We start from the raw sequence: 26,748 nt of genomic DNA on the forward strand, positions 1-26,748 counted from the left end.
AACATTACAAAAACAATGACTTCAGAGTTCATCTTCAGTTATCCCTACCAGTAAAGAAGTAAAGGTTTCACTACTTCAGGCTGAATCCATTTTAAGTGTCTTGTATTCCACTGGTCTCCAAGTAGCAGGTCCAGTTTGAATAAGACTTCTGAGTTGAGAAAATAATCGCCACTGCTCACTAGATAGAGTTTTTTCATTTTATCAAGCTGTCTTGAGTTAAAGAAAATAGATACATATATTACATCCTGCACATATATTAATAGATTCCAAAGCCAGAAGGGACCACTGTGATAATCTAGTCTGATCTCCTGTATAGCACAGGCCATAAAACTTCCCCAAAACGATTCCCAGAGGACATCTGTTAGAAAAACATCGAATCTTGATTTAAAAATTGTCAGTATTGGAGAATTTACCACAATCCTCGTTAAATTTTTCCAATGGTTAATTACCATCACTGTTAAAAATTTAAACCTTATTTCCAATCTGAATTTGTCTACCTTCAACTTCCACCCATTGGATCATGTTATACTTTTCTCTGCTAGACTGAAGAGCCCACTATCAAAATTTGTTTCCCCATGTAGGTACTAATAAGGTACATCTACACTTACAGTAGCATGTAAGTACAGACACTCTACACCCACATAGCATGGGTACAGAGGTGCTGGAACAAAATTTATAGTGGGGTGCTGAGAGCCATTGAACCAAACTGTAAACCCTGTATATGACGGAAACTACTTCAAGCCAGGAGGTGCTACTGCACCCCTAGTTCCAGCATCTCTGCATGGGTATAAATAGCAGTGTAGACAGTCAGCCATAGCTTAGCCAAGCAGAGTAGAGAAGAGTGCCCTACATGTCTGAACTCTTAGAGTATATACCCTACTCATCTCTCTATGTGCCCAATCAGAGCCTCCCATGTCTATTCCGCTATTTTTACCAGTGTAGTGTCCTGCTGCCTACTCGCTGCTGGAGCTTTTCCCCACCACCATGAAAGGCTCCAGCACCGGCAAAAGGTTCTGGCAGCTCCCTGATGCCAGAGCCTTTCTCCAGGTGTAGCTACACACCACAGTGACAAGTATGGATGCAGCTTGCCTTTCACTGTTGGATGTAGCCACACTTGTAGTACCTGTGTTCTGCATGCTGCCATAATCAAGTCACACCTTAACCTTCTCTTTGTTAAACTAAATAGATTGATCTCCTCAAGTGTAACAATAAAAGGCACATTTTCTAATTCATTAATCATTTTCCTGGCTCTCCTCTGAATCCTTTCCAATTTATCAACATCCTTCTTGAATTATTGACACCAGAACTGGACACTATTCCAGGAGTGGTCACACCAGGGCCAAATACAGAGGTAAAATAACCTCTTTATTCTGTGACAGTCTATACTGTTATACTCACCACTTTTACAAGACTGTGATAAATTTTGTACAACTATGCCTTGTGAGGTATCATTTGAAAACTCATAACCTGCTGAACACAATTGACATGGTAAAATATAACTATATATCAATGTTGATATACGTAAGTTTCTACTACATAATATTGCTGTGACATACTCCAAGTTTAGGAAAAGTAGTCCCAAACCAGTACCAACACCCCAGCCAGGTGCTAAAGAGCTATCACCTGTTTAAGCAGCCATCCTCCGGCAGGTGTGAATAAGAAATGTATATTTCATCACAGGGATGGTTCAAACCTCAAGTCCACAAGAGACTGTTTGTCATCTGTACCCCAGCTGGGGATAATCCTCAAAGAGGGGAGAATGGTATAAGAATGAGAGAAAGTGGCCTCCACATCACCCCTCTCTCTTCCCATCTCTACTCCCAGCAGCTACAATGCTTGAAAGACAAAGGAAATATCTTTGAATTGGGAGAGGGACCCTGGCTGGAAGGCTTTTCAGCCAGTACAGACTGCTGTATATGGTGAGACAAAACCCCCTTGCTTTTAAGTTCACTTAGCTTGTTAAATTAAGTATTAGTTTGCTTTTTATTCTTTTATTTTCTTTTTATAACCAATCTTGCTTTAATGCATCACCACTTGTAGTCCCTTAAAATCCATCTTCCTGTAGTTAATATTTATCTTATTGTTTTATCTTAACCAGTGTTTTTGGATTAAAGTGTGTGGGAAATTCTATTTGGGATAACAAGGATGGTGCATTATCATGTTCCTTCGATGAAATGGCATACTTTCTATGAGCCTATACTGTTCAGAAGGTACTGAGCCGCACAGGCGTTGACTTTTGTTTTTGGCGGTGAGTGCTTGCTCCTCTCCACCTTTTGTGTGAGCAGTGGGCAGGACCTCATGGTGGAAGAGGCCGAGTGGGAGCAGGGCCAACAAAAGATTAATCCAGCCCTGCAGGTGCAGAGCACCGCCCACTTTTTTCTGTGGGTGCTTGAGCCCCGGAGCACCCACAGAGTCGGCTCCTATGCTGAGCAGTATAAGACACACATTTTGGGGGGGGACAGGGCTGGGACTAGGAATTTGCGGGTATTGCCCTGTATGTAATTCATGAGTGACAGGTCTGAATGCTCATGTATTTAGCTGAGGGTGAATTTACATGCTGAAGGCTGTAGGAACAGCCCAGGAGTGGATGTTCTGACACCAATGCAGTGTAAAAACGATGCCAGGCTAGAGAATTAATGGGACACAGCTGTGCAATGGCCCAGATTGTACCCTAGATAATGTCACATACATTTACTCAAGATTCTCCTGTTCACACCACCATGAAGTACATTAGCCATATTGGCCACAGCATCGTACTGGGAGCTCGTTCAGCTGATTATCCATCACAACCTCCAAATCATTGTTTACTTGCAGCCTGGTTACCAAGCGATCTAGATTGCTCTGTATTAGTGATCTATCCCTTTCATTATTTACCCCATTTTTTGGGTCATCTGCAAACTTTATCAGTGATGATTTTATGTTTTCTTCCAGGTCATTGATAAAAATGTTAAATAGCATAGGACCAAGAACCAATCCCTATAGGATGCCACTAGAAACACACCTGCTTGTATGATGATTTTCCATTAACTGTTAAATTTTGAAACTTATCAGTTGCCCCGTTTTAATCCAGTTAATGTGTGTCATATTAATTTTATATCTTTCCATTTTTTTAATCAAAATATCATGTGGTACCAATTCCAATGTCACACAGAAGTCTATATTACATCAACATTATTACCTTTATCAACCAAATTCATAAACTCATCAAAATATCAAGTTAGTTTGCCATAATCTATTTTCCATAAACCTATGTTGACTGGCATTAATTAATACCCCTCCTTTAATTCTTTATTAATTGAGACCCAAAGCAGCCACGGCGTTATCTTGCCTGGGATTGATGTCAGATTGATAGCCCTTTAGTTATCCAGGTCATCCCATTTACTCTTTGTAAATATTGGCACAATACTAGCTGTCTTTCAGTCTTCTGAAACTCCCTCAATGTTTCAAGACATATTGAAAGTCAACACTAATGGTCCAGTGAGCATCTTAGCCAGCTCTTTTAAAACCCTTGGATGCAAGTTGTCTAGACCTGCTGATTTAAAAATCTCTAACTTTAAAAACTTCTGTTTAACATCCTCCTGAGATACTAGTGCAATGGAAAGAATATTATCATCATTATATGATGAGACTACATCATCTGTTTTTCCCCAAATACAGAACAGAAATATTTATGCACACTTCTGCCTTTTCCACATTATTATGATTGATAATTCCACCATTTCCCTCTAGTAATGGATCAAAATCATTATCAGGATTTTTTTTGTACCTACAAAATTTTAAAATCTTACTCTTATTGACCTTAACTCTTTAGGCCGTGATTTCTCCGATTGTCACTTTGCTTATCAGTTTTCCACAATTCCTATAGTCTGATTTATATTCATTACTATCAACTTCTCATTTATTATATATTATTTTTTAAAGTTTCCTTCATGTCCCCTCTAAACCAGATCAGTTTTTAACTGTACAGTGTCAGGACCACAGTATGGGTGGCCTGGTGTAGGGGTTCACATAAGATACAGGCCAAGGGTCTAGTTACCAGAAATCAGACCTGTTTGGAATGTCAGAAGATCAGAATCAAGAGACAAACCAGAGAGCAGAGACCAAGGATCAGTTACTATGAGTCAGGCCACCAGGAGATCAGGTTTGGAACCAGAGGGCAGAACCAATTACCAAGAGTCAGACTAAGTCAGGATACTAAGTTCTTGTGCACAACACAGTCCTCATGGCCTTGTATGCGCACTGGTTGGGGATGCTATTAGGTCCTGTGTGGAAAAGAATTCTTGGTACAGGGTTTCAGAAAGGATATGTGAAATACGAGGTGGACCTTGAGAGACTGGGGTAGGTGTAGTTCAATGGTGACGGATTCAGTCAACGCCAAGGAACTGAAAATCCAATTTACATAAGAGTCTATTTGTGCAGAGGTGCTTCCTTGAGATCCACACTATTTGTCCCACTGAATAAGTGGGGCCTGATTGATGATGTTTGTCTGCATGTCGCTTCTAGTCAGCTTTCACTTTTCCAGGTGACCCCTTACTTCTTCCTGCACCAAGTCCAATGTGATTGGGTTAGAAGTCATAGATAACTGTAAGTGGAATCAGAGGTGGTACTCACAGATGGCAAAAAAGGGACTTTTTACTGTGGAAGCGTGTTCTGTGTTATTGTATGCAAATTCCACATAAGGTAATAGTGAAGACCAGTAATCCTGATGGCGGTTAGTATAACATCATAACTATTGCTCTAAAATCTGATTGACTCTTTCTATCTGGTCAGTGGACTGAGGGTAGTGGGGTAAGAAAGGTGTGGCTGGATCCCCAGAAGACATAGGGCCTCACACCAGAATTGGGCTGTAAATTGTGATCCTCCGTCAGAGGTGATGTGATCCAGTAGGCCATGTGTGGTCACCAGCAAGGAAAGGAGCTGTACTGCAGCTGGTTAGGTGCAGTGCTAATAACCCTTACTAGGAAACAGGGTAATATGGCCTAGTGGCTGGAGTCAATAAAGTTGCCCTTCTACACAGGGCTGCATGTCTCAATGGTTCGAGTCAGTAAAGTAGCCCTTCCACTCAGGACAGCATGGCCTAATGGCCAGCATCAATAAAACGACCCTTCTGCTCAGAGCAATGCAGCCTAATGGCCAGAGTCAATAACGTGGCCCTTCCATTCAGGGCAGTGTGGCCTAATGGCCAGTGTCAACAACGCAGCCCCTTCTGTTCAGGGCAGTGTGGCCTGATGGCTGGAGTCCATAAAGCAACTCTTCTAGCCAGAGCAGTGTGGCCTAATGGTCATCAATAAAGTCGCATCCCTCTGTGGGGTTGTGTGGCCTATTGGCCCACTGGGGAAGTGGGTCACCACTCAGGGATGTGTGGCATCCTGGGTAGGGGGACTTGGGCCCTCTCTGCTGCTCTGAGCCCCAGCCCAGGGCCCTGGTTACTTGCCACTGAGTTAGCAGGGATCCTCCCGAAACACACTGACTGGGTTCCTGGTTCACCCAGCAAAGGCAAAGGGGAGTGGCTTCCTCAGCCTGCAATGCACAGTTAACCCCTGCAGAGCTAGGGTGAGGTAGGTACACCCTGTCACACCATGACTAATCCATAGCTTGACTGTCTCTTCAACAGATGGTAGACTAATACAGGGCATTTTGGTGAAGTGGTCTATACCATAGAGATCATTATGAACCTGTTAGACTTTGGTAGCTTCACAACAAAATCCAATGTAATAGTGGCCCAGGGTCCAGATGGAGAGTCTAGAAGTTGGAGTAGACTGCAGGGTTTGTGGAGCAGCATCTTGGCTTGAGTACACACATTGCAGGATACTATGAAGGCCTGTATTATGGGGTGCATTTGGGGCCACCAGAAAAAATGAGTCAACAATTGCTGAGTTTTAAAGTGGCCCAGCTGTCCCGTGAGGGGGAAGTCATGGCATAGCTATAAGGCTTCTACTCTCATCTTACCTGGGGGAATGTAACTGCATTTATTCATGAACATGACCCCCTCCAGAATGTCATGTGGTTCCCTGTCAATGGCAGCTAGCTTGTGAGGTGGAATTTTTGAGGCAGAATGAATCAGTGTGACCAGATCCTGGCACAAGGTTGCAGGGCTCGAGGATGTGGGCCAGTTCCTGGCTAGGTCCATGTGGTTCAGAATCAAAGCTCTGCAACATGGCATTGGACTGGCCATCTCTTGTTCTGGGGCAATATCTGATGGTGAAGATGAACCACAAAAAGAATAGAGCCCACTTGAGTAAACCAGAGCTGTCACTGGTATGTGGAACCCTGGGTTGGGGGACTCGGGCCCTCCCTGCTCCTTTGAGCCCCAGCCCAGAGCCTTGGTAGTGGCAGGGTTACTCACCACCAAGACAGCAGGTATCCTCCCAAAACATGCTGACTGGTTCCCCAGTCCACCCACTGAAGCAAAGTCTGAGACCCCTGGACTGCTTCCTATCCTGGGGCTGGTCCTTCCTATGCAATGGTCCACGGTTCCTATGGATCTCTGGGGTCCTCAGGCGGTATAGATCCTCATGACACAGCCTCCTCTCTTGGTTCATCAATCAGCCTGGAATCTGTCTAGGGCTCTGTGTGCCTTGGCTTTGGGGTCAGGACCTGTAGCAGCTCTCTGGATAGAGCCTGCAGGTTGTGTCCTTTCCCTTCAGCAGCCTGCCCAGACTGAACTGGGCTGCTTCCTTTTATATCTTGCCTCCAGGCTGAGCATGCCCAGCAAAGGTGAAGGGGTGTGGCTTCCTCAGCCTGCAATGCACAATTAACCCTTGCTGTGCCAGGGTGAGGTAGGTACACCCATCGCAGTGTCTTTGGAAGAGTACTGCTCTGATTGCCATACTAGAGGCATCGGCTTCTACTAGAAAGCTCATGTTGTATCCAGGTGGGCCAGTACGGGTGCAGTGGTAAAGGCAAGTTTCAGCTGATCGAATGCATGCTGGGTTTCATGGGAACCACTGGAACTGGGCATTCTTTCAGAGCAGAACAATGAGAGGCCCTATTTATTTTGAGACATGTAAGATAAACAGCTGACAAAAATTCACAAACCCTAAAGCATTGCAAATCACAGGTCATGTGGAGGTGATCCAGTCATGAATAGCCTGGACCTTGTGTGGGTCCCAGGGCCGGCTTCAGGGGTTTTGCTGCTCCAAGCAGCCAAAAAAAAAACAAAAAACCAAAGCCATGATCGCTATCTGCAGCAATTCAGCGAGAGGTCCTTCACTCCGAGCAGGAGTAAGGGACCCTCCGCCGAATTGCCACTGAATACTTGAAAGTGCCGCCCCACTCCAGAGTGGCCGCCCCAAGCACCTGCTTGATAAGCTGGTGCCTGGAGCCGGCCCTGGTGGGTCCATATTGATTTCTTTGGGGGATCAGGATATTCTGTGATAGCCCAGAAATTCTGTGGAAATCTGGTCAAACACATACTTCTGAAGCTTAGTCTAGAGTCTGTACTATTGTAAATGCTCCAGGACCACTCAAATGGGACTAGTGTGCTGCTCAGGGCTGTCTGAGAAGACCAGGATATTGTCTAAATAAACCACTATATATTGGTCCAGCACATTCCAGAACACATTGCTGATAAAGTACTGAACAGTAGCCAGGGCATTAGGCTGAATCGCATCACCAGATATTCAAAATGATCATAGCACATTTGGAAGGCAGTCTTCCATTTATCACCTTCCCTAACACATATGAGGTTATAGACTCCCTGGAGGCCCAACTTAGTAAACATAGGGGCAGCCCACATGCAATCCAGTAACTCAAGAATCAGGAGCAGAGGGTATTGGTTCCTTGTCGTAATTTGATTCACGATGTGACAGTCAACACAAAGTCGGAGACTGCTGTCTTCTTTTCTGTCTAAGAGGACTGAGGCACCAGCTGGTGATGTTGATTTGCCAATAAACCCTTGGGCCAGACTCTCCTGAAGGTATTCCCGGAGTGTGGTCAATTCAGGTTCAGGCGTGGTGTAAATCTGCCTGAACAGCAATTTTGCCCCCAGGTATAATTCTATGGGGCAGTTGTAGGCCTGATGTGGGGGAAGGTTTTTAACGTTCCTCTTTTCAAACACATTTTTCATAATTCTAGTATTTTAGGGGAAGTTCCGATGTAGCTCAAGGGGGTGCCTCTGCCACGGCCATCACCTTTGCCTCCACTCCACTGGCAGGTCCAAATGCTGGGAATGAATTTGCCTGCCGCTGACAGTGCTGTTAACAAAATGCAGAAGGGAAGACGATTTCTTGTTTTTGCCAGTGAATTAGGGGATTATGATGGGTCAGCCAGAGAATTCCAAGGATCAAGGGGAAGTGTGGAGAATTAATTACATTGTGTTATGCATGGGCGGCTCTAGGTATGTTGCCGCCCCAAGCACGGCAGGCAGGCTGCCTTCGGTGGCTAGCCTGCGGGAGGTCCCTGGTCCTGCAGATTTGGCGGCGCTCTTGCGGGAGGTCTGCCAAAGCCAGGGGACCAGTGGACTCTCCGCAAGCATATCGCTGAAGGCAGCCTGCATAATGCCCTTGCAGCGACTGGCAGAATGCCCCCCGTGGCTTGCCGCCTCAGGCACGTGCTTGGCGTGCTGGTACCTAGAGCTGCCCCTGGTGTTATGGTACCCCTAAATGACTGTTTTCAGAAGGGCTGTTTCCTCAGTCACAGGGACTAAAGAAAGAGGCAACCCATCAGTAGTTTCTATGAGGTTTGCAACTAACTTGTATTGCAAAGCGATTTGTAGAAACCAGGCAGTTGTAACATCTATGAAGTTGTCAGCAACTCCTGAATTGACAGGAGCCCATTGAACTGGAATCCATTGTTCTACCATGGGAATGTGCAGCTGAACAGGTACCTGAAAGTGAGGGACATCCTGACATGGTGCACGATGTGTCCCAATCAGACTGAGATGTGGGGGAACTTCTTTCCTTTAGTGCCCAGGCCCACCCCCTTAGCAGGCCTAGGCCACCTCTTTTCCCAGACCCTTCAGGGCTTGCGTGAGACATTTCAAAATAGAGTGGCCTGATTTTTCACAATAGAAGCATATATGGTGTCAACAATGACATATTCTGTCCTTGTGGGTGAGCCACCAATGGGCAATATCCACCTGCATCTGTTTGGTGCAAAGTGCAGGCATCAAGGGAACAACATGCAGAGAGAGATGTTGCAGGGAGCCCCTTTTTTCTTTCCTTCTTTCACACAGCTGGTTATCTATATGAATGGTGAGATCCATGAAGGCATTTAAACTCATGGGCATCTCTACATGGGCAATCCCATCGTCTATCACTTCCCACAGACCCCACCAAAACTGATACAGTTGCACTGCCTCATTCTATTCAGTATCTGCCGTGAAAGTGCACTGTATAGGTAGCCGCTGTATCCTTCCCCTGCCAGAATTTCCTCAGAGCAGTCTTGACTGTTCAAGCTTGGTGCAGATCATCCAATATTACTGACATGGACTGGAGGAAAGCATTTCTGTTAAAAAGAACCAGGCTATCATTCTCCAGCAGCGGGGAGGCCCAGTCTAGTGCTTCTCTCATTAGCAGGCTGATAGGCAAGCTCACACTGGACAAATCAGAGTTGTAGGTCTGGGGACATGTCAAAAACAAGTGACGACATTGGTTAATGAAGCTCCAGAACTGCTGGCAGGACCCATCAAAATATTCTGGAAGGGGAACCTTAGGACCCTGGTCAGGGTGGCGCTCTTCAAGGAGTGCACAAGTGTGGCATTTTCTCCACACAACTGGTCTACTTGTACCTGGAGTAGCTGGTTCACCACGTCAGCTTTGTGACCTGATCCTGGAGGGCTTGATTAGCCACCTGAAGGTGCGTGGCTCACTCAGGTGAGTCCAGTGCTTCCAGAGGCAGTGACTGGGCTGCTGAATCCATTCCTCTCACACTGGACCCACTCCTGTGGGTTATAGTGGTCTGTAAAAGCAGTCAGGGCTGCAGCACGGGCAGTCTTGCCTATGGGTTAGAGCTGAGTGTGGGCCAAGGGCCAGGAGCCAGTTACCAGGAATCAGGCCAGGTTGGAATGCCAGAAGATCAGAATTGTGAGAGAAACCAGAAAGCACAGATCAAGAGTCAATTACCAAGAGTCAGGTTGAGTCAGGACACCAGGAGGTCAGGTTAGGGTGACAGTACCAGAAGGCAGGAAACAGGAAGCAGTACCGAGAGTCAAGCCAAGTCAGGATACCAGGAGATCAGGATCAGATGATGAAACTGGAAGGCAGGAACCAGGAGGCAGTTACTAAGAGTCAGGCTAAGTCAGAATTTTAGGAGGTCATTATCAGAGGGCTGGAGCAGCTAAACATCAGACCAGCAGCCCACAGACAACTTCCTGTTTCCTCCTCTGTCTTCAATAGGCCTATAAAAGCAACCAAGCAGTCAGCCAGCAGCGCAGGAGCTGTAGCACAAGTGCAGCAAACAAAGCTGCAAACAAGGGAGTTTGGGGATAGGAGTGCAGGGTTTTGGTTTTGTTTTGGTGGTGTTGATTTTTTGTTTTTCCCCTTGACAGGAATTTAGCCAGTAAAGGTACAGAGGCAGCAGTAGTAATGATCAAAGCCATGGAAGAATCATAGAATCATGGAATATCAGGGTTGGAAGGGACCTCAGGAGGTCATCTAGTCCAACCCCCTGCTCAAAGCAGGTCCTAACCCCCAACTAAATCATCCCAGACAGGGCTTTGTCAAGACTGACCTTAAAAACCTCTAAGAGAGGAGATTCCACCACTTTTTCACTAGGAGGGTGGTGAAGCACATAACCCACTCCAGCACTTCACCACCCTCCTAGTGAAAAAGTTTTTCCTAATATCCAACCTAAACCTCCCACACTGCAACTTGATACCAATACTTTTTGTTTTATCATCTGGTACCACTGGGAACAGTCTAGATCCATCCTCTTTGGAACCCCCTTTCAGGTAGTTGAAAGCAGCTATCAAATCCCCCCTCATTCTTCTCTTCTGCAGACTAAACAAGCCCAGTTCCCTCAGCCTCTCCTCATAAGTTGTGTGCTCCAGACTCCTAATCATTTTTGTTGCTCTCTGCTGGACTCTTTCCAATTTTTCCACATCCTTCTTGTATATGGGGCCCAAAACTGGACACAGTACCCCAGATAGGCGCTACCAATGTCGAATAGAGGGGAATGATCCCATCCCTCAATCGCTGGCAATGCTCCTACTTATACTGCCCAAAATCCATACTTTGTGGCAACAAGAGCACACTGTTGACTCATACCAAGCTTCTCGTCCACTGTAACCCCTAGTCCTTTTCTGCAGAACTGCTTGCATAGCCACTTCAGTCCTTCTGAGCAGTGCAATCCTAAGTGCAGGACTCTGCACTTGTCCTTGTTGAACTTCATCAGGTTTCTTTTGGCCCAATCCTCTAATTTGTCTAGGTCCCTCTGTATCCTATCCTTACCCTCCAGAATATCTACCACTCCTCCCAGTTTAGTGCCATCTGCAAACTTGCTGAAGGTGCAGTCCACGCCATTCTCCAGTTCATTAATGAGGATATTGAACAAAACCAGCCCCAGGACCGACCCTGGGGACATTCCGCTTGATACCAGCTGCCAACTAGACATGAAGCCATTGATCAATACCTGTTGAGCCTGAAGATCTAGCCAGCTTTCTATCCACCTTATAGTCCAATGAAGATGACCAGATGTGGAAGCTGCAGGATGTACATGATGCTAGAGCAGGTACCTGAAAAGAACTTAATTTGTACAAAGTGCTGCCTGATAGAGCTGATGAAAGAGAAGATCTGAGGCTTGGAGATGCAGGTGGAAACTATGGTTAAGTTTTGAAGGGGGGTTGAGCAGATGACGGAGCAAAGGCAAGAGGAGGCTAAAGGAAAAAGACAAGACTTGCAAAGGCAAACTGGACTGAAGAATTCTGAGGGCAGACTGCTGGGTGAGGAAAGTGGCCAGAGGGAGCATGTGACTACGAGAGGAAAACACCAGCTAGTGAAGGAGAGATAGAGGTCAGGAACAGGTTTGCTGAGTTGAAAAATGAAGAAGGGTGTGGCAGGCAGTAACTGAAGGTGGGAGGGCAAGGAAGACTAGAAGTGTGGCTAGTCCTATAAGAAGAGGGGAAGAGTCAATGGAGATACCCAGAGTTCAGAGCCTCAGGAGGATACAGGATAACTTGCAGAAGATTGCAAGGGAGAATAAAACACAAAAGGACTTGCAGCCAGAAAGAACAGGCAGATGCCTGGAGAATCACACCATCACCAGGAAAAGGCAGGTTTACATGACTCGTGACTCTTACTAAGAACAGACAGGCCTGTCACCAGAGCTGATTCGGAGAACAGAAGGGTGACTTATCTGTTGGGAGCTAAGATACGGTATGTGGACCTGAGGCTGAAGAGGATCCTAATGTGAGCAGGAAAGAATCCACTGATTATCCTTCATGTGGGAACAAATGACACAGCTAGATTCTTGCTGGAACATATCCATGGAGACTATGCCAGCCTGGGGAAGACACTTAAGGAAATGGAGGCTTAGGTGATCTTCATTGGGATTTTGCCTGTCTCTAGAGGAGGAGAACGAATGTGAGACAAGATTATGGTGATCAACAGATGGCTCAGGCAGTGGTGCTACAAGGAGGGCTTTGAGATGTTTGACCACTGGGAGGTATTCATGGATAGAGGACTGTTCTCATGCGATTGACTCATCCTGAGTAGGGAGGGAAACAGACTTCATGGATGGAGGTTGGCACAATTCATTACAAGAGCTTTAAACTAGGAACTCAGGGGAGACCGTTGGGAGATGCTCATGTAATCTCCATGCCTGATTTTAAGATTGAGAGGGAGGAAAATCAAGTAAGAAAGGATATAGCAATGAAGAAAGGAACAGCAGTGGGTAGGAGCATGGGTATTAAGAGAAAGGATAGCGCTGATACCAGTCAGCTAGGTGGTATTGGCAGTAATATGACTGTACCCAATTGGGCGAGGAATGTGGGTGAAGCCAAGATGAATAGTTAAGATGTTTGTACACCAATGCAAGGAGCCTGGGTAACAAAATGGAGGAACTAGAACTACTGGTATAGGAAGTGAAACCAGATATTACAGGGATAACAGAAACATGGTGGAATAGTAGTTATGACTGGAGTACTGGTATTGAAGGGTCCTTGCTGTTCAGGAAAGACAGAAATAAAGGAAAAGGTGTTGAAGAAGCATTTTATATTAATTATAAGGTAGACTGTAAAGAAATTAGAAGTGATAGAATGGATAAGGCAGCCTGTTTGGGCCAAAATCACTTTGAGGAAGAAAGCTACTAGAGGTTCCCTTAATATAGCGCCTGGGGTGTGCTACAGACCACCAGGATCCAGTTTGGATATGGACCTCTTTAATGTTTTTAATTAAATAAACACTACTGGGAACTGTCTGATTCTGGGAGACTTTAACTTCCCATGTGTAGATTGGAGGACAACTGCTACTAATAACAGTAGGGCCCAGATTTTCCTGGGTGTGATAGCTGACAGATTTCTTCACCAAATAATTGCTGAAACAACACCTTTCCTGCACCCAACCCCTTTCTCTGAGCCCTCTCCTGTACCCCCAACCCCCTGCCCTGCGCCCCCTCCTTCACCCCACCCTTCTGCACCCTGCACTTCTGCACCCTAACCCCTACCCCAGCCCTACATTCATGGCCCTGCATACAATTTCCCCACCCCGATGTGGCCCTTGGGCCAAAAAGTTTGCCCACCCCTGGACTAGATGATCACAATGACCTTAAAGTTTATGAGCTGATTATCCCATTCCCTAGTAAGATTTGGAGATCTGTAGCAGATACCAACTAATACCACAACTTGTGCTTTATCAGTTAGGACACTGTTCTATAAGCAGTCAAGATCATGTTCTTTCAAGTAATCAGTGACTCAGAAATACGCATTACCGTTTTTTACATAAAGTGCCACTCCCCTTTCCCTTTTGCCCACTCAGTCTTTCCTAAATAAACTATAGCCATTGATATTAACACTGAATCGTAATAGGCATGATTCATCCCATTGAGCAAACAACTGTCATTTTGGAAATTTATTTTCAAACATTTCTAAATAGCAGAAGCCAAAACATTTCTATTACCAAATTAAACCCAAGTTTTGTACAGAATAAATGTTCCTACTGGCTTAGGGCAGGTAACCTAAATTTAATAAAGCTTAGGGAAGTGTGTCATACTGTATGCCCTGCTTGTGACTTTAAAATCTTACATTTATAGAGCATCTTTCATTCTGTTTTCATTAAGACATTTATTCATATTCAGTTTTATAAAAAAAAAAAAACTTTTGTGTAAAGCTTTAATTTTCACCCTGATTCTGAACTCACACTAGTTTTGCAAATATATAACTCAGCCAACTTCAGTGGTTATTCCTGAATTACCCTTGTATTAGTGAAATAATCAGAGTTAGAACCATTGGGTCTGCATTATTCACTCATATCCATTATGCATGGATAATTCTAAATGCTCATAAACAACATTTATCTAGCCTTCTTTATAAGCATTAAAAACAATGGGAAATACCTTTGCTGCCTTCTAGTGTCCTTAAGGACCTTTAGTCTTTCAATGTCCATCCAGAGCCACCAGTACCTTTCACCCAAAGTTCCTTTTATGAACTTCTTGAATCTTTCAAACTCATTTCTGTTGCCAATATCATAAGTTCTGTGACTGGTACACCAGGCAGCCCGACTGTCTGTGACATCACTTTCAGACCTTGAACTTGAACTCACTTCTTCAGTCTCCTGTTTTATGCAATGTCCTTTGGAGTCTAACTTGTTGGACTGAGAGATATTCTGAGAAGTAAGTGGCTCTGCAGCAGTAGCAGAAAGTTGATTATTTGATAACTCATGTATAAATACTTTGGTCAGTTTACTGAAGTTCATATCAGTCTTGTTCTTAGCAGCCGGTTGTCCTGTCAGTTTTGAAACTGATTCATTCACTATATACTGAATATAAGCTGATGTAAACTCTTCTAATGTTTGAAAAGCTGCCATTTCTTGTCTACCATCATATTCCAGATTTTCTTTCTCCCATTTCTGGTCTAGGTATACTCTTAACATAGCATGGGAAGGAGTGTCAGCAATGGATACAGAAGTGTCAAACTCTGTACTTTTGGATCTCCCTCTAACATTGCTAGTTTTTGCAGTTTCTGTCCTCTGGGGGAGGGGGAGACTCCTTTGACTGTATTCCATATCCAGCGAATCCACTCCTGCATTAAATCAAAAGAGATAATTGAAAATGCTCTCAGATTCAAAACTGTTCTCCTGGCGAACAGAAACAAGTTTTCAAGTTACAAAAATTGGAACATATTTGTATGTTATTGTTGACAGCAATGGAAAGTACCATACTGCCACAGTTGGGATCAGCAAATGCGCTTGAGCTGCAGCTACCTTGCAATGAACAGGTGGGGTCTTCTGCTATAACGTTCTCTGCGAGAGCCCCTTGCGTCTGTGAAACTCACTCCCCACTCTGGTCCACCAGATCCCTGTATTCTCAACCATCTGACCCCAACACATTCCAAGGCAACCTATCTTGCCAGCAGGCAGCACCCCACCAACTGGCATCCCAACCCATAGGCACCTCCACCCCCAGGGCACCTATTAAATGTCTGGTCATGCTGCTAGGCCCATCTTTTCTCCCACGCCTGTGGCAAGGTGGTAGTTTGAGGTGGGAGGTGTTTTTTATTTAGGAGCAAGAGGGAATAATAAATGGTAGCTGTTTATCTATCTGTGATGGAATGGAAAGTGTATTACTTGTAATATTGGAAAATGACATGAGTTTATTGATTTTAACTGTTGTCAGGGTGCTCAGAGCATTGCACAGGCGCCTGTTAATCGAATAACATCTTTTTATACATGGAAAGAGTAAATATACAAGAATATGTCTGGGACCTTGGATCCTAGGACCTTATGATCATAAGAATGGGCATACTGGGTCAGACCAAAGGTCCATCCAGCCCAGTATACTGTCCTCCAACAGTGGCCAATGTCTCATGGCCCAGAGGGAATGAACAGAATGAGTAATCATCAAGTGATGCATCTCTTGTCGCCCATTCCTAGCTTCTGGCAAACAGAGGATAGGGACACTATCCCTACCTATCCTGTGTAATACTCATCGATGAACATATCCTCCATGAATTTATCTATTTCTTTTTTGAACCCTGTTATAGACTTGGCTTTCACAACGTCCTCTGGTAAAGAGTTACACAGGTTGACTGTGCTTTGTGGGAAGAAATACTTCCTTTTCTTTGTTTTAAATCTGCTGCCTATTAATTTCATTTGGTGACCCCCAGTTCTTGTGTTATGAGAAGGAGTAAATAACACTTCCTTATTTACATTCTCCACCATGGTCATGATTTTATAGACCTCTATCATATGCCGTCTTAGTCATCTCTTTTCCAAGTTGAAAGTTCCAGTCCTATTAATCTCTCCTCGTACAGAAGCTGTTCCATACCCTTAATATTTCTGTTGCCCTTTTCTGAACCTTTTCCAATTCCAATATATTGTGACAAAGTTCCTCCTCTACTTTGGTGGGTCCTGCGCTTATTGGCGGATTTGTTTACCTCAGTGATCTTCCCCTCTTGTGGAACCCACAGTTTGGGTCAGCTCCTCTTGTGTCTGATCAGGAGTTGGGAGGTTTGGGGGGAACCCGGGCCCGCCCTCTATTCCGGGTTCCAGCCCAGGGCCCTGTGCCCGTGGATCGGCAGCTCGTCTACTATGCCTCCTGTAACAGCTGCATGACAGCTACAATCTCCTGGACTACTTCCCCATGGCTCCCCAAACACCTTCTTTATCCACCACAGGACCTTCCTCCTGTGTCTGAATAACGCTTGTCCTCCTAAATCCTCCAGCAGTACACTCTCTCACTCTCAGCTCTTGCCTTTCTTGCTCCCAGCTCCTCACACACGCTCTTTTCTCGTCTGCTCCTCCCTGCCTGACTGGATGAGCTCCTTTTTAAACCCAGGTGCCCTGATTAGCCATGCCTTGATTGGTGCAGGTGTTCTAATTAAAGTAGCTATCTCTACTGGCCTTCTAGAAAGGTCTTAATTGGCTCCAGGTGCCTTGATTAACCTGGAGCAACTGCCATTTGGTTACCAGGTATAGGGATTTGTTTAGCCTGGGGCTAACATACCTGTTTCTCAGAACTTTAACTGTAGCCATCTGGCTTGCCCCATCACATATCCCCCCCCTCTGCTCAACACCATAGGGTGGGCACTTTGGACGCCAGGCAGTGTGCTCTGAAAGGACCATCAGCGTTGCCGTCGGTGCATCCAGCCGGTGCGATGCGGAACTGGAATGGTTGGAGGGACAAGAACCACCTGGTGATCCTTGCGTTTCTTTTCCTTATTTCTCTGCATCCCACTGAAGGGGTGATGGTAAGTACAAGAGTAAATCACCGGCCTAAAGAGTAGATAAAGCAGCGTCCCATGGCCCATTGACAGCAAGGCATTCTCTCGTCGACTACTGCATACTTCTGTTCTTTTGGGAGCAGCTTTCTGCTAGAATAGAGGATGCGGTGTTCTTCTGCTCCAATCATTGCGACAGAACCGCCCCAACCCCACATCCGGAAGCATCTGTTTGCAAAATTTCCTTGCAAAGTCCGAGGCTCATGAGAGATGGGTCATTACAGAGAGCTGTCCGAAGGTCTATGATGCCGCCTCTCTGCTGCATTATCCAACTCACAACACATGTCTGGAGAATCTCTCGGGGAGCCTTCACACCAGTTCGTTAGAGGAACTTAATTGGCCCTACTGGCGAAGTGGGTGAATAAAAGTCGGGCGGTAGTAGCGCCTCCACACCCAGACGACTAACACAGAACTCAGCAGCTCGCTGCCGACTACGGCATTAGGCACGCTTTTCACTTGGCTCTGGTTCCTATGTCAGGGAGTCGCCAGTGTCCCAATCTATCTCAGCCACCATCTTTCCTGAACATTATCATATCTAGGGTCCTCTGCCTGGTCCTCCCGAAAGTCTCTCTCCAGGACTAACCTGCCTGAGCCCCAGGGGCCGCCTCTCTGTTTCTTCCAACGGCTCATCACCATCATGGCTGGGCCAGCCTTCCGGCTCACTTCCGTGTTTGGATAGTTTCTCTGATGGCTGTCGTGTCCATTACTGCCCTACTAGCGCGGTCTTCTGCCCCTGGATCAGGATCGGGTTCCCAAGGCTTCGCAGCCTTCCTTTCTTTTTGTCTTCCGGGCCTTTTGGGGGGCTGGGAATAGATCCTGAGAAACTCTGAACACTTGCGGGGTTGACATTCCCCCAACGATGAGTCGCTACCAACACAGGGTCCTCATCTCCCTCGAGCTTCTCTGGGGGGTAGTAAATTGATCAAACCCTGGTAGTCCCTCCCAATGACTACAGGATATGGAGTTTAGGGAAACTATGGCCCACTGTCACCTCAATGGGTTTCCCCTTGAACCTCCTATTCTCCACGGTGATGGAGGGGTAATGACCCACGGCCCTATGCACGCATGTCCAACTGCTACGCGTTTGGATGTAGCAGCTGGCTACTTTTTTACCAGCTTACCCGATATAAGGGTGATGCACTCCCTGAGTCACAAGCGCTGTATTCTCTACTCATTTATCTTCACTGGCCTGGTGTAGTAGGGGGCTATGCCGACGCCTGCAAGGTGGATAAGGGAGCAATGGGACTTGCCGGTCCCCAAGTTACATTGCATAGGCTCCTGTGCTGCTGGACACTGGCTGCTATTGTGTCCCACTCCCCCATGCATAACATCTATAATTGTTTTCTAATCATTCCCTTATCATGTGAGTAGGGGGTTTAGTCTCAGGTTTCCCCCACTTAAGGCCAATTCCCTTCCTGGGTCTCCGCGTTTTCGTCCCCTCTTCCTCCACCTAGAACCTCCCAGGGGTTTGGCTGTCCAGCACTCCAGGCTGGTTTGGGGTTTGCTATAAAGGGGGCTTCCTTGGTAGTCAGGTCAATACCCTGGCTGTCATGCATCTTTGTACCAGCGTGATCATCTCATCATAGGTGGACGGATCGTTCTTGACCTACCCATTTGCGGAGATCTGGTGGCAGTGCCTCATGTTTCGGTCGATGACCAGAACCTCTAGTATCTCTTCCGGACTCCGGGACTCTGGTTTGCACCACTTTCGTGCAAGATAGTTGAGGTCTACAGTTAGGACCACGGGCATTGTCTTCCTGTACCTCCACTCGTGATACCGCTGGCCGCACTGCAGTTGTACCCCAGATCTTGGCCAGGATCTCTGCTTTCAGCTGGGGTAGTCTGCTGCAGCCTCTTCAGGCAGATCATGGTAGGCCTTCTGGGCCTCCCACACAGGAATGGGGGCAAGGATGCCAGACACTGATCTCTAGGCCAGGCCCCCGTAGGGCTGTCCTCTTCAAAGGCCAGAAGGTATGCCTTATATCACCTCCGGCGTCATTTTCTGCAGCCAGTGGTGGCCTGTATGAGCCGTTGTCCCATCAGGGCCACAGCTTCATTCTTGTAAGGGTCTTTACCTGGTTTACCAGTTTCACGCTAACATAGCTCAGTCTTGAGAAGCCTGGTCCATCAGCAGGCGATTAGACTCTTGCTGCAGCCGCACTGCCCTCCTGTTGGGAGCTGCTGGACACGGGTAGCCTCCTGCTTGGGGCCGCCGTAGCTTGTATCAATGTCTATACTAAGTCAAGGCCTTGTGGTGAAAAAAAATAAACCCTCTCCTTTTTTTTTTCCGCCGTGCTGTGCAAACCAAAGATCCCACCCCTGACACCAGTTCTGACCAAGTTCCTCCTCTAGTTGGTGTGGTCCTGCGCTTATTGGTGATTTGTTTACCTCAGTGATCTTCCCCTTGTGGAACCCACAGTTTGGGTCAGCTCCTCTTGTGTCTGATCAGGAGTTGGAGGTTTGGGGGACCCAGGCCCACCCTCTACTCCGGGTTTCCAGCCGGGCCCTGTGGATCGCAGCTGTCTATAGTGCCTCCTGTAACAGCTGCATGACAGCTACAAACTCCCTGGACTACTTCCCCATGGCCTCCTCCAAACACTTCTTTATCCTCACCTCAGGACCTTTCTCCTGGTGTCTGATAACGCTTGTCCTCCTAAATCCTCCAGCAGTACACTCTCTCACTCTCAGCTTCCTTGCCTCTTGCTCCCAGCTCCTCACACACGCTCTTCTCGTCTGCTCCTCCCTGCCTGACTGGGTGAGCTCCTTTTTAACCCAGGTGCCCGATTAGCCACCTTGATTGGCTGCAGGTGTTCTAATTAAAGTAGCTATCTCTACTGCCTTCTAGAAAGGTCTTAATTGGCTCCAGGTGCCTTGATTAACCTGGAGCAACTGCCATTTGGTTACCATGGTCCTAGGGATTTGTTTAGCCTGGGGCTAACATACCTGTTTCTCAGTACTTTACTGTAGCCATCTGGCCTTGCCCCATCACAATATCTTTTTTGAGATGAGGTGACTACATCTACATGCAGTATTCAAGATGTGGGTGAACCATGGTTTTATATAGAGGCAACATGATATTTTCTGTCTTATTATCTATCCCTTTCTTAATAATGCCTGACATTCTATTCCCTTTTTTGACCACTGCTGCAAATTGAGTGGATGTTTTCAGAGAACAATCCACAAAGACTCCAAAATCCCTTTCTTAAATGGGAACAGGTAAATTAACTCCCATCATTTTATATGTACAGTTGAGATTATGTGTTCCAATGTGCATTAGTTTGCATTTATCAACATTGAATTTCATCTGCCATTTTGTTGCCCAGTCACCCTGTTTTGTGAGATCCCTTCGTAGTCTGCTTTGAACTTCACTATCTTGAGTAGTTTTGTATCATCTGCAAATTTTGCTACCTCACTCTTTACCCCTTTTTCCAGATCATTTATGAATATGTTGAATAGAACTGGTCCCAGCACAGATCCCTCGGGGACACTACTATTTACCTCTCCCCATCCTGAAAACCAACCATTTATTTCTACCCTTTGTTTCCTATCTTTTAACCAGTTATTGATCCATAAGAGGACCTTCCCTCTTATCCCATGACAGCTCACTTTGCCTAAGAGCCTTTGGTGAGGGACCTTGTTAAAGGCTTATTTAAAATCAAAGTACTCTGTATCCACTGGATTCCCCCTTGTCCACCTGATTGTTGACCCCCTCAAAGAATGACTGTAGATTGGTGAGGCATGATTTCCCTTTAGAAAAAACATATTGACTCTTCCCCAATAAATTATATTCATCTATAAGTGTGACAATTCTGTTCTTTACTATAGTTTCAACCAGTTTGCCTGGTACTGACGTCAGGCTTATCAGCCTGTAATTGCCAGGATCACCTCTGGAGTCCTTTTTAAAAATTGGTATCATATTAACTATCCTCCAGTCATCTGGTACAGAAGCTTATTTAAATGATAGTTTACAAACCAGTTAGTTAGTAGTTAGTAGTTCTGCAATTTCACTTTGAGTTCCTACAGATCAAATCTTTAACCCAAAAAGAAATCAGTTCTGTTCACAAGAGTTTCATTAATAATGTGTTTAGATAAATAACCAGCTCCCTTCTCTCTCTCTCCCTGTACCATTGAGGCAGCTCATTTCTTTTTGCTACACTCCAACTCATCCCCTTTAGCCATCCTCCCTTTGATTGGCAGGTCAGTGCAGATGTTCTCATATTATTAAACTGGCCTCCAGCCTCCCCCGTTGTTCTTAACTGCTGAGCAGAAAACCTGACACTTTTACTTGCCCATATTCCTTCTGCATATCCCAGGCTTCTGGGCAATAGGATTTTTCTAGTCCAGATGGTAGTTGGCACAAGTGACCATTTATCTATAAATATTGCTTACCTAGATTACTGCTGCTACTGCTGTACAAATCAGCTGTGTAAGACTGAGCAGAAAAACTCCATGCACCTTGAAAAGGAACAGAATCTAAATAAAAAGCAAGAAAAAACAAAGTCATAATTCTACCATTACTATACAGCATCTTGGTTTTAATTTGTTTTTTTAAATTTGAGGGTTAACTGAATCCCCCCCATATTTCTGTAACCATTCAGCACAACAAGAGATACAAATGTCCATGTGTCAGTGCATAAGACATCCATTACTAATCAGAGTTTAGGATGGGCAGATTATTCCATCATTTTCCATTATAGTATTTCTTGTAACTTCCTGTGAATTATGTAGCGGTGGCCAATGTCACAGGCAGAATACTGAATGGAATGGATCACTGGTCAGATCTAGTATAGAAATTCCTATGTTCCATACTCACACTATTTCACATATTAAAAATAGTTTTAAATTTAAAAAATCCACCAATTTTCATAATACTGAATCTAATTTACTCTAATTCTTAATCTACATTGATGAAGAAATCATTCAAATATTATTTTATTATATAACAGATTAAAAATATCACAAGTGGCAAAAAACGTCAGGCTAACCCATTGTCCTGATCCCCCAGTGGCATAAATTCCAACTAGAGGTGTGTGTCAGGAATCCCAACCTGCAGCAGAGCTAGTCTCTAGGCAGCCTCATCAGTACAGTTGGTCTGTAGCAGGCTGTTTGATTAGCCAAGCAACTGATTGCCCACAGCAGCTCACTGGCTTTTCAATGCTCATGCTCATTGCTGTGCCTGCTCCGGCTTTGAACCCATCCTTGTCTGCCATCCCTGCTTGCAGTTCCTACCCTCTGGTTTGACCCTCAGCTCTGGCTCCTGACTATAGTCTCCAGATTGACCCTTTGCTCTGATACCAAGTTTTTGCCTTCCAGTTTTACCCTTGGCTTTGGCTCCCAATGACTGACTACAGCTCTGATTCTAGCCACTAGGCTAGACTGCCCTCATCCTGGTTGGCTGACACTGCTATCTGACCATGCCCTGCATCTCATATTCCAAGGATGTTCCCATGAGATAACTATGCTACAACCAAACCTCACCTGTGCCCATTCTTTGACTCTGCCCCCAGTCCATCGAGGTTAAGGAAGGGAAGTACTGTGCATGCATAATGCCTTTTAGATTGAAGAAGCAGCAGATTTTGCATGACAGAGTAATAGCCAGATGCAGATGAAAAACAGAGCTCCACACTGGAAGACAAAGCTCTCAGGCAGGAGAGCTAATAGATCCATAGGGTGAAAACCCATTGATTATTGGACAACTAAGGGGAGGATCAAGAAGAAAGACTGTCCACATGGCTACTAGCAACCCTCACTAAGGAAAAAGTGAATGTGTTGGGATATGGGGGTGCATTGCTAAGGGACTCACTGAAGTCTTGTGGTTAAATGTTCTTGCAAATTTAGATTATGCTAAAACACTTTGTGGCTTCCCCAACATTTGAAACCACTATACTCTGAGCAGAAAAACGTAACAGCAAAGTGGACCTCCCGCTGGTTCCCATTCCTATCCCAGTCCCAGCCCAATGCAATACAGATCCTGCAAGTACTGTGCAATCTTGACCTGGCTGCTTGCAGTGCTGCATAAACTAATGATTAAGTCATGATTTAAATATTAGTGCAAACCCCGTACATTAATGATTAATGAATGAGTCAGCATGTTTTACAAAGATAAGTTTCCAGAGCAATAATGTCCTGAGGAGTTATCATACTACCCCATCCATGTTTTGGATCCACATGGCCCTCATGAGGCAATTCTCAAATACAACAGCTTCTGTGTTCTCACAGGACTGGGGAGAGACATAGTTCCTACATTTCCCCATGTGTCTGGGCTTTTCTGATCCATTTTGCTTCCCTCAGCTCTATATAGCAGAGGAGAGATTATGGGCCACTTATAGTAAGCAGCATTTAACATTGCGGGGGTAGAGAGGAAATACATCTATTCTCTTCCCCCATCCAAGTTCCTGTATTGTACTATAGGCCACAGAATAATGATAAGCAGATATAGCAGCATTACCCAACTCTAGAATAGCTTTGATTTCAATCTTGTCATATTTGTTATTTAAATAACATGGCTGCACCATTACTACTTACCTGGGCTGACATTGTGGTTGTATGCAACAGTTCTCTGAGGGCCTGTAGACCAATACTGTGTGCCTTGAATTTGAGTGGAAACTAAAGGATGAGAAATTGTATCTGTAGTTGTTGTTTGCTGACTTTTTTTGGCTAGTGTAAACCAATCCTTTGTCTGAGTAACTGTAGCCTATGAAAAGCAACATTAAAGAAGTTCATTGTAGCTTATACAATAATTCAATTTTATCTATTTGTTGCAGGGCTTTTCAGAGAGAAATCTTATTGTTTGTGGTTATTCTGTGCTCTCTCACCACGTAGGTTTTGTTATCATGATGGTTCACAATGGATGTAGAAATATTGAGGGAAACCTGCCAGGATTAAAGTATGGCCCCTGAACTAAGGGGAGGAGTTTGAGACCAGGGCCAGGAAGAGACGTGGGGAGAGGTCTCTCCAGAAAGGCCACAATGGTGTGAATCTGGAAGCTGGGAAGGCAGCCAGGAGTGAAACACAGCTTTATGGAAGAAGGGCTGCTTGTGGGTATTCTAACCCAAGGGAGAATAAGTTGAAGCCCAGAATTCAGGGCTAGGCAGAAATCTGAAGGAAAAGACTCTCCAGAGAGGCCGGGGCCTGGAGTGGGAACATCAGAGCTCCCCCTGTACTTAAAGGAAACTGGAAATGTTGTGATAAATGGGCCTACAAATTTACCCTGATTGTGAACTTAACTGAAAAGTGAGTGAAAGTTTGTAAAATGTCATAATAACATATAACACCAAATGTTAATGGGAAAAGATGCAAGAGGAAGACAGACAGACTAAATTAGTACAAAGGGTCTTAGCCCACTGTGCTCAGTCCAGCACAAAATTGCTGCCATTGCCTATATGTTGTGCTGATTTTACCTTGCCAAGTGAAACATAGAACTTTCTCATAATTAGTTCCTCTTCATCCTCCTCAGGAAAAGGAGGCGTCAGCTCTCTTTTCATAATCCAGGGATAATACGTTGTATCTATAATGAAGTTAATACCAGTTCTGCTCCATTCTACCTGCGAAAGCAGTTTAGCTAACCTACAGTTAAATATATCAGGAGACAAATGAGTAGTTCAGTTTAAGCATTCATCAAGACATTCGTTTGATTTATCTTTACAACTGACAGTAAGAAACGTTAACACATCTCAAAATAAATTCTAAAGGGGAACTTCCTGTTCTACTTATCTTCTATTTTACCCCCTTGACCGTATTTACATATGTGAAGAATGACAGCCATTCTATGGCTCATAGAGACAGAGAAGAATTCCTCCTAAAGCTATGTATGGTATACTTTAGGCTTGGGCCTGGAGTTTATATCTGAATCCAGCTCCAAATCCAAACTTGACCAGAGATGCGAGGGCAGGAGGGAGGGGAGGAGTGTTCGGATCTGGTGTTCTGGGTCAGATTCGGTCTCTTTTTCCCTCCCATCTGTGCTCACTTTGGCCCTGATTCAGGAAGGTCCTTAAGCATGTGTTTAGTTCTAAATACTAACTTCAGTGGGAATTAATTACATGATTAGAGCTCATTTTTTATAATTTTATTTTGTTTAATGAAGAAAGTGGTTTGACACAACAGAAAAGGCTTAGGCATGTCCATTTATTGCCTGAAGGGAAAATACAGCATTTCTCTAGGATTTGTTATCCTTTGTAAATTTTCTCTCCAATGTAAGCATAGTCTTCAGTATATTGAATATTGTTACAGTTACTGCAAACATTTTAAAATATTTTTATGCAGCACTCAGTCCCCAAAGAACTGGTCAATTTCTACAATAAAAAGGGGACTTGGTAAGCCAGGATACCAGGCAGCCACTCTTAGGGACTCACCAACACAGCTGTGATCATCCTGTACCGACAGAACCCAGACATGATCTGGAGGAAGGGCCTTCCCCAGCAGGTCCAAGGCTCTGGGACATCCTCTCAAAGGAGGTCAGGAAGAATACAACAAGTACATCAGGTCATGCTACAAGACTCACCATTTTGCCTTAGCATTCCTCAGAGAACCTGAGCAGAGGAAAATCTAGCAGACGTAGCAGCTTTATCCTAATTCTAGAATAGCTTTTATTTCAATCTTGTCATTTTATGGACAAGGGAAATTACAGTCAAGAGGAAGTGGAGAAAAAGCATCAGCCTCATTTTAATTTATCCAGATCACTGAAATTATGTCAGTTACATGGGGCAAAAGATCTGAGAAAATGTTGTAAGAGTTATGACAAAACAAACTAAATAGAGGAGATAAATTAACAAATGTAAAACTTGATATGACATTAGAGTGGGCAATACCTGTATTCAAAGTAACAATCACTTTTTAGAAAGGCTGGGAGTCTTTCTTTCTTAATCCACTGAATTCCCTGTTCTCGCTCAAGACACTGTTAAAACAAAAAAAAACCATCAAATATCTGTTAATGTTTCACTTCATCAAGTTTTATTTGCCACATAATTAATTGATAGGTTACCTTGCAGTAATTCCAGCAAAGTAAACAACTTTCCCCCTCAAACATAGTCTAACCAGACAAGTGAATTAATTTACCTTCCTATAACACCTGAGGGTCTGATTCTGATCTTTCTTAAAACTGAATACATGGAAACTTAAACCATTGGAATTTCCCTGTTCAAACTAGTGCAAGTGACAGAGGAATGCAAATCAGAGCACCAACTGCAATATGAAAGAGAGAACTTTGCTGACTATACTTATTTTAAAAATAACCACAGTTAGTGTTTTCATCAATATTTTGAGGGCTGAGGAAACTTTCAAATGGTCTTAACAAAAGCCCCAAAGCAGGAGAACTGTGGATATTTTTAAAAACCCACAGTTTTCACCTACACCCATATGATGTATTGAGGACAGTGTTA

The 26,748-nt window shown here is 44.7% G+C and overlaps 1 protein-coding gene across 7 annotated transcripts in view; it reads right to left on the reverse strand.

Moving 5' to 3' along the window:
* Window positions 1–26,748, reverse strand: part of RGS22 (regulator of G protein signaling 22) — a 112,053-nt gene that overhangs the window by 61,725 nt on the left and 23,580 nt on the right. For 6 of the 7 annotated variants that reach the window (XM_032801481.2, XM_032801438.2, XM_032801491.2 and 3 more), the window contains exons 5-10: window positions 26,179–26,264; window positions 24,772–24,937; window positions 23,897–24,065; window positions 21,761–21,844; window positions 14,491–15,175; window positions 49–210 (exon numbers count right to left, since the gene is read on the reverse strand). In XM_032801481.2, the coding sequence (XP_032657372.1) occupies window positions 49–210; window positions 14,491–15,175; window positions 21,761–21,844; window positions 23,897–24,065; window positions 24,772–24,937; window positions 26,179–26,264 (1,352 nt within the window). The remainder of the gene's footprint in view (window positions 1–48; window positions 211–14,490; window positions 15,176–21,760; window positions 21,845–23,896; window positions 24,066–24,771; window positions 24,938–26,178; window positions 26,265–26,748) is intronic. The other variant, XM_032801465.2, reaches the window with a different exon arrangement.

The sequence above is a fragment of the Chelonoidis abingdonii genome, chromosome 2 (genome assembly GCF_003597395.2).
Source record: "Chelonoidis abingdonii isolate Lonesome George chromosome 2, CheloAbing_2.0, whole genome shotgun sequence".
Lineage (NCBI taxonomy): Eukaryota > Metazoa > Chordata > Testudines > Testudinidae > Chelonoidis > Chelonoidis abingdonii.